Source organism: Oncorhynchus nerka, linkage group LG16, assembly GCF_034236695.1.
Source record: "Oncorhynchus nerka isolate Pitt River linkage group LG16, Oner_Uvic_2.0, whole genome shotgun sequence".
NCBI classification, from domain to species: domain Eukaryota; kingdom Metazoa; phylum Chordata; class Actinopteri; order Salmoniformes; family Salmonidae; genus Oncorhynchus; species Oncorhynchus nerka.
Window position 1 is genome coordinate 20,628,027 of NC_088411.1, and position 16,313 is coordinate 20,644,339.

At 41.5% G+C, this 16,313-nt stretch overlaps 1 protein-coding gene across 1 annotated transcript; it reads left to right on the forward strand.

The window, feature by feature from the left end:
* Nucleotides 1-14,782: 14,782 nt before the first annotated feature.
* Nucleotides 14,783-16,236, forward strand: hbae4 (hemoglobin alpha embryonic-4). The gene is made up of 3 exons (XM_029685636.2): nt 14,783-15,142; nt 15,520-15,724; nt 16,007-16,236. The coding sequence occupies exons 1-3, from the start codon at nt 15,051-15,053 to the stop codon at nt 16,133-16,135; spliced, it is 426 nt and encodes a 141-aa protein (XP_029541496.1). The 5' UTR covers nt 14,783-15,050; the 3' UTR covers nt 16,136-16,236.
* The last annotated feature ends 77 nt before the right edge of the window (nt 16,237-16,313 follow it).

Sequence of the window (16,313 nt, forward strand, 5' to 3'; positions counted from 1 at the left end):
GTTCCCCATTTTCCTCTTAAAGTGTTCAAAGGAACTTGATAGTGGTGTTTGCATAGCTCTACTGTAGAGTATTACGCAACACCTACAGTGTAAAACATAACACTCAATTTAAATTCAACTGGACTCACTTTTCTTAGTGCTGATGCTGTTACACTTTCTCAGTGTAGTAAATGAACACCTGTAATGTTACAGTAAATAATTGTTGAGTGTTGTTTTAACACTGTATGGTGTAAAGCATAATATATTTAATTTTTGAGTAAATTGTAGAGTTAACACCCATGACTGTTAGTGACAGAGACATTGTTGTTGAATTCTTTCCTTTTAAATACCTGTGGCTTTCATCAAGTGAGTTCCTAGGCAAATGTTATCAATACGTTATACATGACATATATCATAATGCCTGACATATTGGCCTAACTGATGGATTGGTTTTACCCTAACACAGTAGTGTTAGGAAACTCCTAGTTTGCAAGTCACATTATACTGGCTGGCAAAATGATGTGTAATTCCTATTGGAATCCAGCCAAAGTTAGGATATCCAACAGTTGGAATTTGTATTAAACTGCAACCTGCATTCAGAATGACTGTTAGGGTTAGGAAACTTGATTTTAAAAAAACATTTAAACCTGAATAAACATTTCAGTAACGGGTGCAACAAGTCTAACTAACTGATTGGATTAGTTAAGAATGTTATTTATCTTTGTGTAGCATAAGATTAATCAATCAATCAATGTACACATATATTAAAAACAAAGACGATTCAACCTGCAGTAGAGCATGCTGGGAAATATGATAATGATGGGTGTGGTTTTGATGGAACTGTTTTACTCTCCACAGTGTAAAACAATAACTCTGGTTGCTAACCCCAACTCGGATGGTTATTTTACATCACGGAGTGTTAATTTTACTCTTACAGAATGATTTTCACTCCTGAATCAACACTAGAAATGTTACACTGAAATATCACCAATTTGCTGTGCACACTGATTGTTCTGTGTCTGGCTGCATGACAGAGGTCAGGGTTAATCTCCTATGGATCAGTCACCAACATCCTTCCTGTCTGCTTCTCATTCTGAAAATCTTCACAGATGTCCCATCACTCCCTCTTTCTTTTCTCTGATATTCCACTTGCTGTTTTGTGTTTGCGATAGCCCCTTGGGAGAGTTAGTTTGTGTTTATGACAGAGAGCCATCCCCATTCCTGTAATAAGTCTTCTTTACCTGCAACTCTTATACTTAAATTAGACAGATAGAATTATGTAGACGGAGGAGAGAGGACTATTCTCATACACCAGCGATATGCCGAGCAGAGGTCTGTCAAGGACTTGGAAGTCTAACACAATGGTGTCACCTGTTGGACACTCATTGTAACTGCACTTTGTCCTTGCATCCCAAATCGCACCCTATTCACTAAAAAGTGTGCTAATTTTCATGCCTTTAATAAAGGCAGCAAAGCTAGACCTTGACCTGAAAGGTACAACAGAAACCTCCCTCAGCAGGGAAATATAGTGAGACTTTTTTTCTCATGAAAGTGCAGTTTTTTTTAACAACAAAATCATGTTGCAGGACTCATCTCATGGCTGTCCTCTTTCTCCATGCATGTTGATGGGTCAAGTGGGCTCCTGACTGTATCCATCTTGGCAGGTTTACGAGCTACAGGCAGGAGCAGGCAGACTCCGCTGCAGGTGATGGCTAACACTGCAACTAAAACAGCGTGGATACAAATGCTACGACAGAGTGTTAGATGAAACATAGTATTAAACATTAGGATTAGGTAATACAATTATACAATGAAATAAAAAAGGTTGTAGACTGGGCTAAAATAATATTGAGCTAAAATCCAACTAAAAGCTTGAGTGCCAAACAATTCAGAACACCGGCAAACATCAGCCGGATGAGTTAGAGTTAGATCACTAGGTATTACTAGCTAACTTTTATGAGGCCTAAAACCATGGTTGAATTACAACAATTGAAGCATGCATTTTAAAACATCTAGAAGCTCCTGTATGCATCTGTCTTTATGTGTTTCCGTGAGTTAATTTTGACCGTCTCTGTTCAGTAGCTTGAGATGTGATGAGAAAACAGTGAAGTGAGAGTCTGTGTGAAGGACATCTGCACCATCTGTATAACTCATCTCTGTATTTCATTTATTTATTTAATCAGGGATCTGTCCACTACCTATGAAACACAAAATACACCGTGAATGTAGGTTTGACATGAAGTCTGGGGTTGGCTTTCAGTGCATGGAAAGTACTCTGGAGAGTGGAGTGTTGGTGGGTGGGGTCTGACAAATGCAGACAGGGCCAGGCTCAGCTGGGCATTGGTTGGCATGAAATGATGACAGACAGCCAATGTGGAGGGGCTAGATACAATGCTAAAGGCAAAACTAGCTTATAATGGAATTGTCATCTTGACCAGGAACAGCAGCTCATCCAACTTGTAAGGGATTTCTTAACTCACTGTTACAGGAAAATATGGATTTTTGTCAAGCGATTTGGTCTCTATTCTCATGGATATGGATACTGTGCTTTCAGACTGAGGACACATTTAAACAGATGACAAACCAGAAACATCTACATATTCTGTCTGACAGCATTGGATATTTAGTCATTATTTTGTTGTTTTTAAGTTGCTATTTAGTCAGGATTATGTCATTATTTTGTAATAACCTTTTCATTTCATTTAGAAGTCAATATTGAGTAAATAGAAACATAAGAGTATGTGATTGTTTCATCTGGCTCATCCCATGCTCTGTAGTTAGGGTAGCAGAGAGATCCATCTTTCTGCTAACTCATGCTTCTGCCTGTAAACATATGTAGAAGTTGCCCTAACCACTGATCTAGGATTAGATCATGTTTAAACTCCCTAGGGGTTAGGGTTAGAATTGTAGGTAGGGGTAATCTGATCCTAGATCTGTGTTTTGGGACTTCAACCTACTTCTACACAGTGCGTCACAGCGCCCTGGCCCCCTGCCCCGCCCTGAACAGAGCCCCAGTCTGGTGCTGCTGATAGGGGCAGCTGTAGGCCTTTATCAGCCCCCTCCCTCCCTTTCTGAGAAACCAGGGCTGACCTCTCCCATACCTGGGCCATGCCCACTGGAGTTCCAACCATAGATATACAGACAAATGCAAAATAGGTATATCTGGTTTTAACAAAAAGTGTGTGGTTCCATAGTAAATAAAGCAATAAATACAAACATAAATGTATCTAAGAGCAGCTTATTTGTTGTTTTCTCCATTTATGTCAGTATAAGATCTAACACTGAGCTGCTGTTGTACCCATCGTATGAGTACAGTATGTAAAGCCTATGTATAGCCTACTGTACACTACTGTAGAATAAAGACTATCATCCTACAACATGTTGCAAGCTCTCTTGGATGTTGGTTTTATTGTAATATGTTTTGTTGGGACCCTTGAATTGGGACTTAATGCAGATGTTAAACATGCTGTGGAACCTTGAAACATGGGCAGGGCAAATATCTTAACCACTAGATGGCGCATTGTTGATCCAGAAGACAAGCAAACCTTTACTACAACCTGGCTTGGGTTGAAGACCGATATAGAGACATGTAGTAAGGCTCATATATAGGTTATTCTACAGAAGGGGTAACAATACAGGGTTGGAAAAAAATGGCTAATTTGTATCCTATTTCTCCCAAATCAGATAGACATATTTACTACTCACACAGTTTGTTTGTCTTGCATATATGACATTTTGTCCTGATTCCTTACCACCCCAATAAATGTGTCACTACTGAAACGTAGTGTAAAAGTAGCAGTAAAGGGAGAACCATGCACAGTAGTGATCATTTTCATTAACCTTCTATTACAGATTCATCTTAGACATTTTATTAGCATGCAACATTTATGTGTTGATTTTATTAGTCTGAAACATATTGATTGATTTAATTACTTATGCATCTAATTAATTATGTTGTTAGATGTTTAATTGCCACTTTTCCTATCTTCATTGTAGCAAAATATCAGGTGTTTTAGTAGTGACATTGTTTTGGTTGTGACCTGACGTATACATTCTGAACTTAATTGCTTACTTAATTAACACCATATCGAATGAGGCATGTGATTGACGTATTCATGACGATCAACAAAATACACAATTCTTTTGTCCGTGTCTTTCTGCCTTTTCACTGGTATGATGTTGTCATGGAAACCTGGTTCTGGATGGTGAGTTGTGGATAATGAAACCAATTCTGGGCTATCTCTGAAAACAAATGTGTGCCCAGTTTTACTCCCAAAATGCAAATTGTATTGTATTTTTCTCTGACTATCTGATGTACTTTTCAGCATGTTGGCACCTTATGGATGTCCCTTTCCTTCAACAACTCTACAAATAATCCAAAATAGAAATAATGATCTAAGTGTTTAATGTAGATGTAACTTTCAGATGTTTTTTTCAATAAATGTTTAAAAAATACAGTGGACTAACAGTCAAGTGTCAATCATAGAGATAGATAGAGGACTCTTAATGGATATAACCCCCCCCTAATTAATGGATATAATTAGTATAGACCTTGCAATTGAGGCCTTCCACCATTTTAAAGGAGTGATCTGGGTGGGGATTCCTATGGGTTAATGATTATAGTTTAGTACAGTACAGTACAGTCAAGTTGAGTATAGTTGTAACGGTTTTCTAGGTGTGGTGAAGGAGAGTCAGACCAAAATGCAGCGTGTAGATTGCGATCCATGTTTTAATAAACAAACGTAACACGAATCTAAATACAAACACTACAAAAAAAAAAACAATAAACGTAAAGAAAACCGAAACAGCCTATACTTGTGTAACCTAACATAGAGAGGAACAAGGACACTAAGGACAATCACCCACGACAAACTCAAAGAATATGGCTGCCTAAATATGGTTCCCAATCAGAGACAACGATAAGCACCTGCCTCTGATTGAGAACCACTCCAGACAGCCATAGACTTTGCTAGATAACCCCACTAGCTACAATCCCAAATATATACACACCAAAACCCCAAGACAAAACACACCACAATACAAAAACTCCATGCCACACCCTGGCCTGACCCAATACATGAAGAAAAACACAAAATACTTAGACCAGGGCGTGACAATAGTTCAGTAAGTACAATACAGTAGAGGACAGTACAGTAGAGCACAGTACAGTACATTATATATGTCTATGTTTGTGTAACCGATGTGAAATGGCTAGCTAGTTAGCGGTGGTGCGCGCTTCCATTATTAGCTCAGGAAATGTTTTGTGTCATTACATACAGCCAGGGGGAACTATTGGATATTGGAGTGGCGGGAACTCACCAGAAATTCCAGCATTACGACCAGGAATATGACTTCCCTGGAGCAGATCCTTTGTTCACTCTCCCCAGAGCAATTTAACTTATTCCAGAGGCCGAACCAAAACATCGCCGGCTGAGGAGAGGCACTCGAGGCAGCCTTCTGGCTCGATTTAGAAGAGCGCACACCACCCACCGCTTCTGAGTATATTACTTGCTAATGTTCAGTCTTTGGATGACAAAGTTGATGAGCTTGGCGTAAGGATTCCTTTCCAGAGAGACATCGGGGCCTGTAACACACTTTGTTTCACAGAAACATGGCTCTCTCAGGATAATCTTTTGGTAAAGCCAGCAGGATTCTCAGTGTCACGCCCTGACCTTAGAAATCCTTTATTCTCTATTTTGGTTAGGTCAGGGTGTGACTAGGGTGGGCATTCTAGTTTCTTTATTTCTAGGTTGGCTTGGTATGGTTCCCAATCAGAGGCAGCTGTCTATCGTTGTCTCTGATTGGGGATCGTATTTAGGCAGCCTTTTCCCACCTGTTTGTTGTGGGATCTTGTCTATGTATAGTGGCCTGCGAGCACTACATTAGCGGCATGTTTCGCGATTTATTGTTTTCTGTGTGTTTCACTTCCAAATAAAGAGGATGGAAACATACCACGCTGCATTTGGGTCCAATTCATATTACAACGGTCGTGCACTGCCTGCAACTGCAAGGCTCTCCAGAGGGTGGTGAGGTCTGCCCAACACATTACAGGGGGCAAACTACCCGACCTCCAGGACATCTACAGCATCCGATGTCACAGGAAGGAACAAAAAGATCATCAAGGACATCAACCACCCAAGCCACTGCCTGTTCACCCCGCTATCATCCAGAAGGCGAGGTCAGTACAGGTGCATCAAAGCTGGGACCGAGAGACTTAAAAACAGCTTCTATCTCAAGGCCATCAGACTGTTAAACAGCCATCACCAGCACATTAGAGACGACTGCCTATAGGCGTAGAGTAGAAATCACTGGCCACTTAAAGCTATGGAACACGAGTCAATTTAATGTCTGGCATTACTCATCTCATATGTACAGTATATACTGTACTCTATACTATTCTATGGTATCTTGGTCACTTAATGATGTTCACATATCTGGCGTTACTCATATGTATATACTGTTTTCTATACTTCTACAGTATTTTAGTCACTTAAAAATGTTTACATGTCTTGCATTACTCATCTCATATGTACAGTTGAAGTCGAAAGTTTACATACACTTAGGTTGGAGTCCTTAACTCATTTTTCAACCACTGCAAAAATGTATTGTTAACAAACTATAGTTTTGGCAAGTCGGTTAGGACATCTACTTTGTGCATGACACAAGTCATTTTCCAAAAATTGTTTACAGGCAGATTATTTAATTATAATTCACTGTATCACAATTCCAGTGGGTCAGAAGTTTACAAACACTAAATTGACTGTGCCTTTAAACAGCTTGGAAAATTCCAGAAAATTATGTCATGGCTTTAGAAGCTTCTGATAGGCTAATTGACATAATTTTGGGTCAATTGCAGGTGTACCTGTGGATGTATTTCAAGGCCTACCTTCAAACAGTGTCTCTTTGCTTGACATCATGGGAAAATCAAAAGAAATCAGCCAAGACCTCAGAAAAACAATTGTAGACCTCTACAAGTCTGGTTCATCCTTGGGAGCAATTTCCAAATGCCTGAAGGTACCACGTTCATCTGTACAAACAATAGTAAGCAACTATAAACACAATGGGACCACACAGCCGTCGTACCGCTCAAGAAGGAGACGATTTCTGTCTCCTAGAGATGAACGTACTTTGGTGCGAAAAGTGCAAATCAATCCCAGAACAACAGCAAAGGACTTTGTGAAGATGCTGGAGGAACAGGTACAAAAGTATCTATATCCACAGTAAAATGAGTACTTTATCAACATAACCTGAAAGGCTGCTCAGCAAGGAGGAAGCCACTGCTCCAAAACCCGCCATAAAAAAGCCAGACTACGGTTTGCAACTGCACTTCGGGACAAAGATCGTACTTTTTTGGAGAAATGTCCTCTGGTCTGATGAAATAAATTGAACTGTTTGGCCATAATGAGCCTCATTATGTTTGGAGGAAAAAGGGGGAGGCTTGCAAGCTGAAGAACACCATCCCAACCGTGAAGCATAGGGGTGGCAGCATCATGTTGTTGGGGTGCTTTGCTGCAGGAAGGACTGGTGCGCTTCACAAAATAGATGGCATGATGAGGCAGGAAAATTATGTGGATATATTGAAGCAACATCTCAAGACCTCAGTCAGGAAGTTAAAGCTTGGTCGCAAATGGGTCTTCCAAATGGACAATGACCCCAAGCATACTTCCAAAGTTGTGGCAAAATGGCTTAAGGACAACAAAGTCAAGGTATTGGAGTGGCCATCAAAATGTTCCAAGATGGCATAGCAGTTCAGACGTCTTTTGTCCTCGTCTTGTCGTGTCCCATATATATATTTACAACTTTTTTCACATTTTTTTTTTTTTCCATCAACTCATCTTCAAAACACTCTCCTGCAACCCACCAATTTATATTTATAAAAAAGTATTATTTACCTCAAATCTGTAATCCTCCAAGAAGATAGCCAGAAGCTAGTTCAGAAGCTAGTTAACTTCTTTACTGGCAAATCGTTAGTATTCAGCTAACCACGGTTTGTGGTCATCAGCTATCCTTTAGCTCAAATCTATCGCCAGTTTTGTATGGCTCAGCGTGGCTCGGAATGCAACATACCGGACCAATTTTTCTCTCCATGTCCCTGGATTTCAACCGCTAACTCTGGACATTCATACCTGGATACAGCTATCCGTGTGACTATCGGCTTTCGTCGATTCCGGAGCAAACATCAATTATTCCAGAGCTAGCCAGCTCCGTCAATGACTCCTGGGCTGCAGTCACCTATCCGGACCCTGGACTGCCGACGTTATCTACCCGAAGGAGTTATCCGGCTGGCTCCTCTGTCGCGACGTTACCTGAACGCCCATCTGCGGCCTGCTAACCGTTAGCTGTCTTATCGGCTGCTATCTGAATAGACAATCGGACAATTTATTTATTTTTATTATTATGTTTTCTTCTTGGGCCTCTAACTATATCTATTGTTTTTATTTTTGTTGTGTGATTTGGATTAAGGGGCGGCAGGGTAGCCTAGTGGTTAGAGCGTTGGACTAGTAACCGAAAGGTTGCAAGTTCGAATCCCCGAGCTGACAAGGTACAAATCTGTCGTTCTGCCCCTGAACAGGCAGTTAACCCACTGTTCCTAGGCCGTCATTGAAAATAAGAATTTGTTCTTAACTGACTTGCCTAGTAAAATAAAGGTAAAATAAAAAAATAAAAAAAAATTAATCCCCTCTACCACACGGAACCCCACTAATCTACTGACGGGAACGCAAGAGGTGGCTAATAACAGACCTCCATCTAATGCTAGCTTGCTACCGATGGCCGGGCTAGCTGTCTAAATCACCGTGACCCCCAACCAACCTCTCCACTCACTGGACCCTTTTGATCACTCGACTAAGCATGCCTCTCCTTAATGTCAATATGCCTTGTCCATTGCTGTTCTGGTTAGTATTTATTGGCTTATTTCACTGTAGATCATCTAGTCCTGCTCACTATACCTTATCCAACCTATTAGTTCCACCACCCACACATGCAATGACATCTCCTGGTTTCAATGATGTTTCTAGAGACAATATCTCTCTCCATCACTCAATACCCAGGTTTACCTCCACTGTATTCACATCCTACCATGCCTTTGTCTGTACATTTTACCTTGAAGCTATCACCCCCAGAAACCTCCTTTTACTCTCTGTTCCAGACGTTCTAGACAACCAATTCTTATTGCTTTTAGCCGCACCATTATTCTACTCCTCCTATGTTCCTCTGGCGATGTAGAGGTGAATCCAGGCCCTGCAGTGCCTAGCTCCACCCCTATTCCCCAGGCGCTCTCTTTTGACGACTTCTGTAACCGTAATAGCCTTGGTTTCATGCATGTTAACATTAGAAGCCTCCTCCCTAAGTTTGTTCTATTCACTGCTTTAGCACACTGCCAACCCGGATGTTCTAGCTGTGTCTGAATCCTGGCTTAGGAAGACCACCAAAAATTCTGAAATTTTAATTCCAAACTACAACATTTTAGACAAGATAGAACTGCCAAAGGGGGCGGTGTTGCAATCTACTGCAAAGATAGCCTGCAGAGTTCTGTCCTACTATCCAGGTCTGTACCCAAACAATTTGAACTTCTACTTTTAAAAATCCACCTCTCTAAAAACAAGTCTCTCACTGTTGCCGCCTGCTATAGACCACCCTCTGCCCCCAGCTGTGCTCTGGACACTATATGTGAACTGATTGCCCCCCATCTATCTTCAGAGCTCGTGCTGCTAGGCGACCTAAACTGGAACATGCTTAACACCCCAGCCATCCTACAATCTAAACTTGATGCCCTCAATCTCACAAAAAATTATCAATGAACCTACCAGGTACCTCCCCAAAGCCTTAAACACGGGCACCCTCATAGATATCATCCTAACCAACTTGCCCTCTAAATACACCTCTGCTGTCTTCAACCAAGATCTCAGCGATCACTGCCTCATTGCCTGCATCTGTAATGGGTCAGCGGTCAAACGACCTCCACTCATCACTGTAAAACGCTCCCTGAAACACTTCAGCGAACAGGCCTTTCTAATCGACCTGGCCGGGGTATCCTGGAAGGATATTGATCTCATCCCGTCAGTAGAGGATGCCTGGATATTCTTTAAAAATGCCTTCCTAACCATCTTAAATAAACATGCCCCATTCAAGAAATTTAGAACCAGGAACAGATATAGCCCATGGTTCTCCCCAGACCTGACTGCCCTTAACCAACACAAAAACATCCTATGGCGTTCTGCATTAGCATCGAACAGCCCCCGTGATATGCAGCTGTTCAGGGAAGCTAGAAACCATTATACACAGGCAGTTAGAAAAGCCAAGGCTAGCTTTTTCAAGCAGAAATTTGCTTCCTGCAACACTAACTCAAAAAGTTCTGGGACACTGTAAAGTGGAGAATAAGAACACCTCCCAGCTAGCTGCCCAGTGCAATGAAGATGGGAAACATTGTCACCACTGATAAATCCATCATAATTGAGAATTTCAATAAGCATTTTTCTACGGCTGGCCATGCTTTCCACCTGGCTACTCCTACCCCGGTCAACAGCACTGCACCCCCAACAGCAACTCGCCCAAGCCTTCCCCATATCCGTTCAGCTGATGTTCTGAAAGAGCGGAAAAATCTGGACCCTTTCTTTCTAAAATTATCTGCCGAAATTGTTGCCACCCCTATTACTAGCCTGTTCAACCTCTCTTTCGTGTCATCTGAGATTCCCAAAGATTGGAAAGCAGCTGCGGTCATCCCCCTCTTCAAAGGGGGGGACACTCTTGACCCAAACTGCTACAGACCTATATCTATCCTACCATGCCTTTCTAAGGTCTTCGAAAGCCAAGTCAACAAACAGATTACCGACCATTTCGAATCTCACCATACCTTCTCTGCTATGCAATCTGGTTTCAGAGCTGGTCATGGGTGCACCTCAGCCACGCTCAAGGTCCTAAACGATATCTTAACCGCCATCGATAAGAAACATTACCGTGCAGCTGTATTCATTGATCTGGTCAAGGCTTTCGACTCTGTCAATCACCACATCCTCATCGGCAGACTCAACAGCCTTGGTTTCTCAAATAATTGCCTCGCCTGGTTCACCAACTACTTCTCTGATAGAGTTCAGTGTGTCAAATCGGAGGGTCTGCTGTCCGGACCTCTGGCAGTCTCTATGGGGGTGCCACAGGGTTCAATTCTTGGACCGACTCTCTTCTCTGTATACATCAATGAGGTCGCTCTTGCTGCTGGTGAGTCTCTGATCCACCTCTACGCAGACGACACCATTCTGTATACTTCTGGCCCTTCTTTGGACACTGTGTTAACAACCCTCCAGGCAAGCTTCAATGCCATACAACTCTCCTTCCGTGGCCTCCAATTGCTCTTAAATACAAGTAAAACTAAATGCATGCTCTTCAACCGATCGCTACCTGCACCTACCCGCCTGTCCAACATCACTACTCTGGACGGCTCTGACTTAGAATACGTGGACAACTACAAATACTTAGGTGTCTGGTTAGACTGTAAACTCTCCTTCCAGACCCACATCAAACATCTCCAATCCAAAGTTAAATCTAGAATTGGCTTCCTATTTCGCAACAAAGCATCCTTCACTCATGCTGCCAAACATAACCTTGTAAAACTGACCATCCTACCAATCCTCGACTTTGGCGATGTCATTTACAAAATAGCCTCCAATACCCTACTCAACAAATTGGATGCAGTATATCACAGTGCAATCCGTTTTGTCACCAAAGCCCCATATACTACCCACCATTGCGACCTGTACGCTCTCGTTGGCTGGCCCTCGCTTCATACTCGTCGCCAAACCCACTGGCTCCATGTCATCTCAAGACCCTGCTAGGTAAAGTCCCCCCTTATCTCAGCTCGCTGGTCACCATAGCATCTCCCACCTGTAGCACACGCTCCAGCAGGTATATCTCTCTAGTCACCCCCAAAAACAATTCTTTCTTTGGCCGCCTCTCCTTCCAGTTCTCTGCTGCCAATGACTGGAACGAACTACAAAAATCTCTGAAACTGGAAACACATCTCCCTCACTAGCTTTAAGCACCAACTGTCAGAGCAGCTCACAGATTACTGCACCTGTACATAGCCCACCTATAATTTAGCCCAAACAACTACCTCTTTCCCTACTGTATTTAATTAATTTATTTATTTTGCTCCTTTGCACCCCATTATTTTTATTTCTACTTTGCACATTCTTCCATTGCAAATCTACCATTCCAGTGTTTTACTTGCTATATTGTATTTACTTTGCCACCATGGCCTTTTTTTGCCTTTACCTCCCTTCTCACATCGTATATAGACTTGTTTATACTGTATTATTGACTGTATGTTTGTTTTACTCCATGTGTAACTCTGTGTCGTTGTATCTGTCGAACTGCTTTGCTTTATCTTGGCCAGGTCGCAATTGTAAATGAGAACTTGTTCTCAACTTGCCTACCTGGTTAAATAAAGGTGAAATAAAAATAAAATAAAATCACAAAGCCCTGACCTCAATCCTATAGAACATTTGTGGGCAGAACTGAAAAAGCGTGTGCGAGCAAGGAGGCCTACAAACCTGACTCAGTTACACCAGCTCTGTCAGGAGGAGTGGGCCAAAATTCACCCAACATATTGTGGGAAGCTTGTGGAAGGCTATCCAGAACGTTTGACCCAAGTTAAGCAATTTAAAGGCAATGCTGCCAAATACTAATTGAGTGCATGTAAACTTCTGACCCGCTGGGAATGTGATGAAAGAAATAAAAGCTGAAATAAATCCCTCTATACTATTCTGACATTTCATTACATTTTTTTACATTTAAGTCATTTAGCAGACGCTCTTATCCAGAGCGACTTACAAATTGGTGCATTCACCTTATGACATCCAGTGGAACAGCCACTTTACAATAGTGCATCTAAATCTTTTAAGGGGGGTGAGAAGGATTACTTTATCCTATCCTAGGTATTCCTTAAAGAGGTGGGGTTTCAGGTGTCTCCGGAAGGTGGTGATTGACTCCGCTGTCCTGGCGTCGTGAGGGAGTTTGTTCCACCATTGGGGGGCCAGAGCAGCGAACAGTTTTGACTGGGCTGAGCGGGAACTGTACTTCCTCAGTGGTAGGGAGGCGAGCAGGCCAGAGGTGGATGAACGCAGTGCCCTTGTTTGGGTGTAGGGCCTGATCAGAGCCTGGAGGTACTGAGGTGCCGTTCCCCTCACAGCTCCGTAGGCAAGCACCATGGTCTTCACATTCTTCAAATAAAGTGGTGATCCTAACTGACCTAAGACAAGGAAATTTTTACTAGGATTGAATGTCAGGAATTGTGAAACATTTAAACTCAGTTTATTTGTCTAAGGTGTATGTAAACTTCCGACTTCAACGGTATATACTACTGTATCTTAGTCCATTCTGCTCTGACATCGCTTGACTATGTGTATATAGTCTTCATTCATACTTAGATTTGTGTGTATTGGGTATATGTTTAATTTGTTAGATATTACTACACTGTTGGCGCTAGAAGCACAAGAATTTCGCTACACCCGCAATAACATCTTCTAATCACGTGTATGTGACCAATAAAATTGGATTTGAGTTGACATGGTAGTACTCTTGTACATCAGTTGGTAGTTCATGGCACTTGCAACTTTAAAATGAAGATAGCACAGGCAGCGCCATCGAGGCTGTCACAGACACCATAATGGCATAGATACAAAGGTGAGACCTCTGTAAATGTATATGGTGTCAATTGTTTAGGTTTGACCATTTCGGTTTGGATAATAGCTAGTATATGGCTGAATAGTTTTCATTTGGACAGATGTACATCACAGCAAACATATATATTTTAGTCCCAAAACAATACTTTACGTATTTCATGAAATCTTAGATGTTCGGTTGTGACACTTCTTAAAAATACATGAAGCTTTACCAACTTGCTCACTTATTTTCTCAAATGATTGCAGACAGACTACTTGCCATGTGGCCATGCTGGAGAGGGATGCAATCCCATCACCTGGTGATATTTGTAGGGGTGTGGCTTTAAAGCACATTCATTCTACAGTCAGCTAAAGTCTGTTTCGGTAGTGACATCAAAAGTTGGGACAGCATTTTTCAGAAAGATGTTTAAAAATAAACAAAACACTAAGATTTGTATCTTTCAATGTGGTAATAGAACGCCCCAATGTGTTCTATTGAAATAATAGTGTTAACTAGTCATGGTTTCAGATTTGTATTTATTTTCAAACATGAAGTTTAAGAGTCGCTGTAGGCCAGCCACTTCTGAATAGAAATAGGTGTATAAACAATGGCTTTGTACTATATTAATTTAACAATGTTTGTTATTGCCTTGGAATTCATTAGAACATATCATGATGAAAACTAAATCTACATTTGGACACTTTATTTATTTTTTTTAGATGTTTTTTTGGGGAAGTGGCACAGCAATTACACCACTTCTGTAGAATCACCCATATACATATATTTACAATATGTGTCACGGCCAAGTCAGTTGCCTGGCCCTGGCTGGTATGTATAGATTACGATAAAGGGAGCAGAGATTAGGTCAAAATCAGTAACCACAGCAAGGAATTTCTAAAGGGTAGGGTAACTTTGTGACACACCAACTGCAACATCACACATTCACCCAAACTACTGTATTCGGTTAATTTTAAGTCCATTTTATTACAATGCATTAGGCTTAAGTAGACTTACATTTTACTTCATTACATTATTATTTTCTTTTGTTTTTATGGTCAAGTTAACTGTGTGTGTCAAAAGAGGCCCCCAGTAGACCACATGACGCATATCAGAAGACGTTGGGTCTTCTGCGCAACTTGCCCACCCTTAAGTGGTTATCTCTCCTCAGCATTCAGAAGGAAAACAACCCGAAGCAAGGAGTAGGCCTACCGCAAACGACCGCCGCAAATGACCATTTATTTTTCCTCATTTAGACAATTGTTGTAAATACTGCCAGAAAAAAATGCAAGCAAATCACGTTGACGGGTTATACTGGTGCAAAAAAATGGTTGACTAACACCTTTACGCAGACCTGTGCCGTGCGCCCGTCCAGACATTCAACTTCTACGCATAGCACCAGCGCAACGGGTTACAATATGCTCACAGACCACGAAAAGGAGCTGATCGCTAAAATTTGGGACAAAATGATTCCCGTAGCTTCCGACATCGGAGCTGAATGTCTTCTAAGGTAGGCCTAAGTTAATTGTAAATAACATACAAGCAACACACATCTGAACATAACTTCCTTTCTGATAAGATGTCACTTTCGATATGGTAGGCTAAACGGTGTTAAAACGAAGACATTTCATTGGCAAAAACTGTCTTCGCTTCTGCTATTGGAAAATGTATTTGTGAAAGGTGTCATGTATTTGAATGACAACAAAACGTATATTTTTTTGTTACATTTTTGTTTATTATATGGTTAGCCTGTTGCAAAATTATTGTAATTTAAATTGGGTTCATGGTCTATTTACCCAAAGTTGGTGGGAATGGAGGCAACAGACCTGTTGTCAGTCACAAATATAATGCCCACTTGCAGACCTATACTTTATCACTGTATCACAGGATGATGACGACTTTTCCCGGGACGAAAACATACTTCGCCCACCTGGACATCAGACCCCGGTCCCCACACCTGCGTTCCCACGGGAAGAAGATAGTTCTCGCGATAGCTGAGTGTTCCAAGGACATCAGTTCGATGATGGTCACCCTGGCACCGCTCCAAACACTGCATGCCTACAAACTGAGAATAGACCCCTGCAACTTCAAGGTGCCTTCCCTATTTCTCTTGATTAACTTCCATCAGATATGAGCCCTTATCCCTACTTATATCATCTGCTGGAATACACTCATTGTGTCCTAATAATCTTTACTCCTTGAATTGTGCACTCATTCACTACTCCCCACAAATTGGTGTTGGCATAGACTGGGAGTTTCCACCATATTTCTTATACCAATAATTTAATTTCAAATCTATGAAGGAAATTTAACAAGTGCACTTGTGGTTTATTTTATGATTTTCTTTCCTATGTATTGTTTATTTCCCTCACAGCTTCTTTGTCACTGTATCCTCGTGACTTTGGCCGCTCACATGGGTGATGAGTTCGATCCTGTCGCGCACGCAGCCATGGACAAGTACCTCTCGGCCTTCGCAGCCGTCCTTGCAGAGAAATACAGATAAGGAGCATCATAGCCCCATCATATAAACCAAATGTTGCTGTTCCATTAACTTAGTATTTTATTTGTGTTTTTCTTTTGTAATAAAACATGACAAACACCTGAGTGCTTGTGTCGTTAACTCTCTGTAATAAGGAGGAAATTGTACTTGTTCGGCTGTATTAAGTTCTGTCAGTTAGTTG

Coding starts and splice junctions, on each gene's coding strand:
- hbae4 (XM_029685636.2), top strand. CDS start 15,051: ATGCTCACAGACCACGAAAAGGAGCTGATCGCTAAAATTTGGGACAAA. Junction 15,143..15,519: donor GGAGCTGAATGTCTTCTAAG/GTAGGCCTAAGT, acceptor ACTGTATCACAG/GATGATGACGACTTTTCCCG. Junction 15,725..16,006: donor TAGACCCCTGCAACTTCAAG/GTGCCTTCCCTA, acceptor TTTCCCTCACAG/CTTCTTTGTCACTGTATCCT.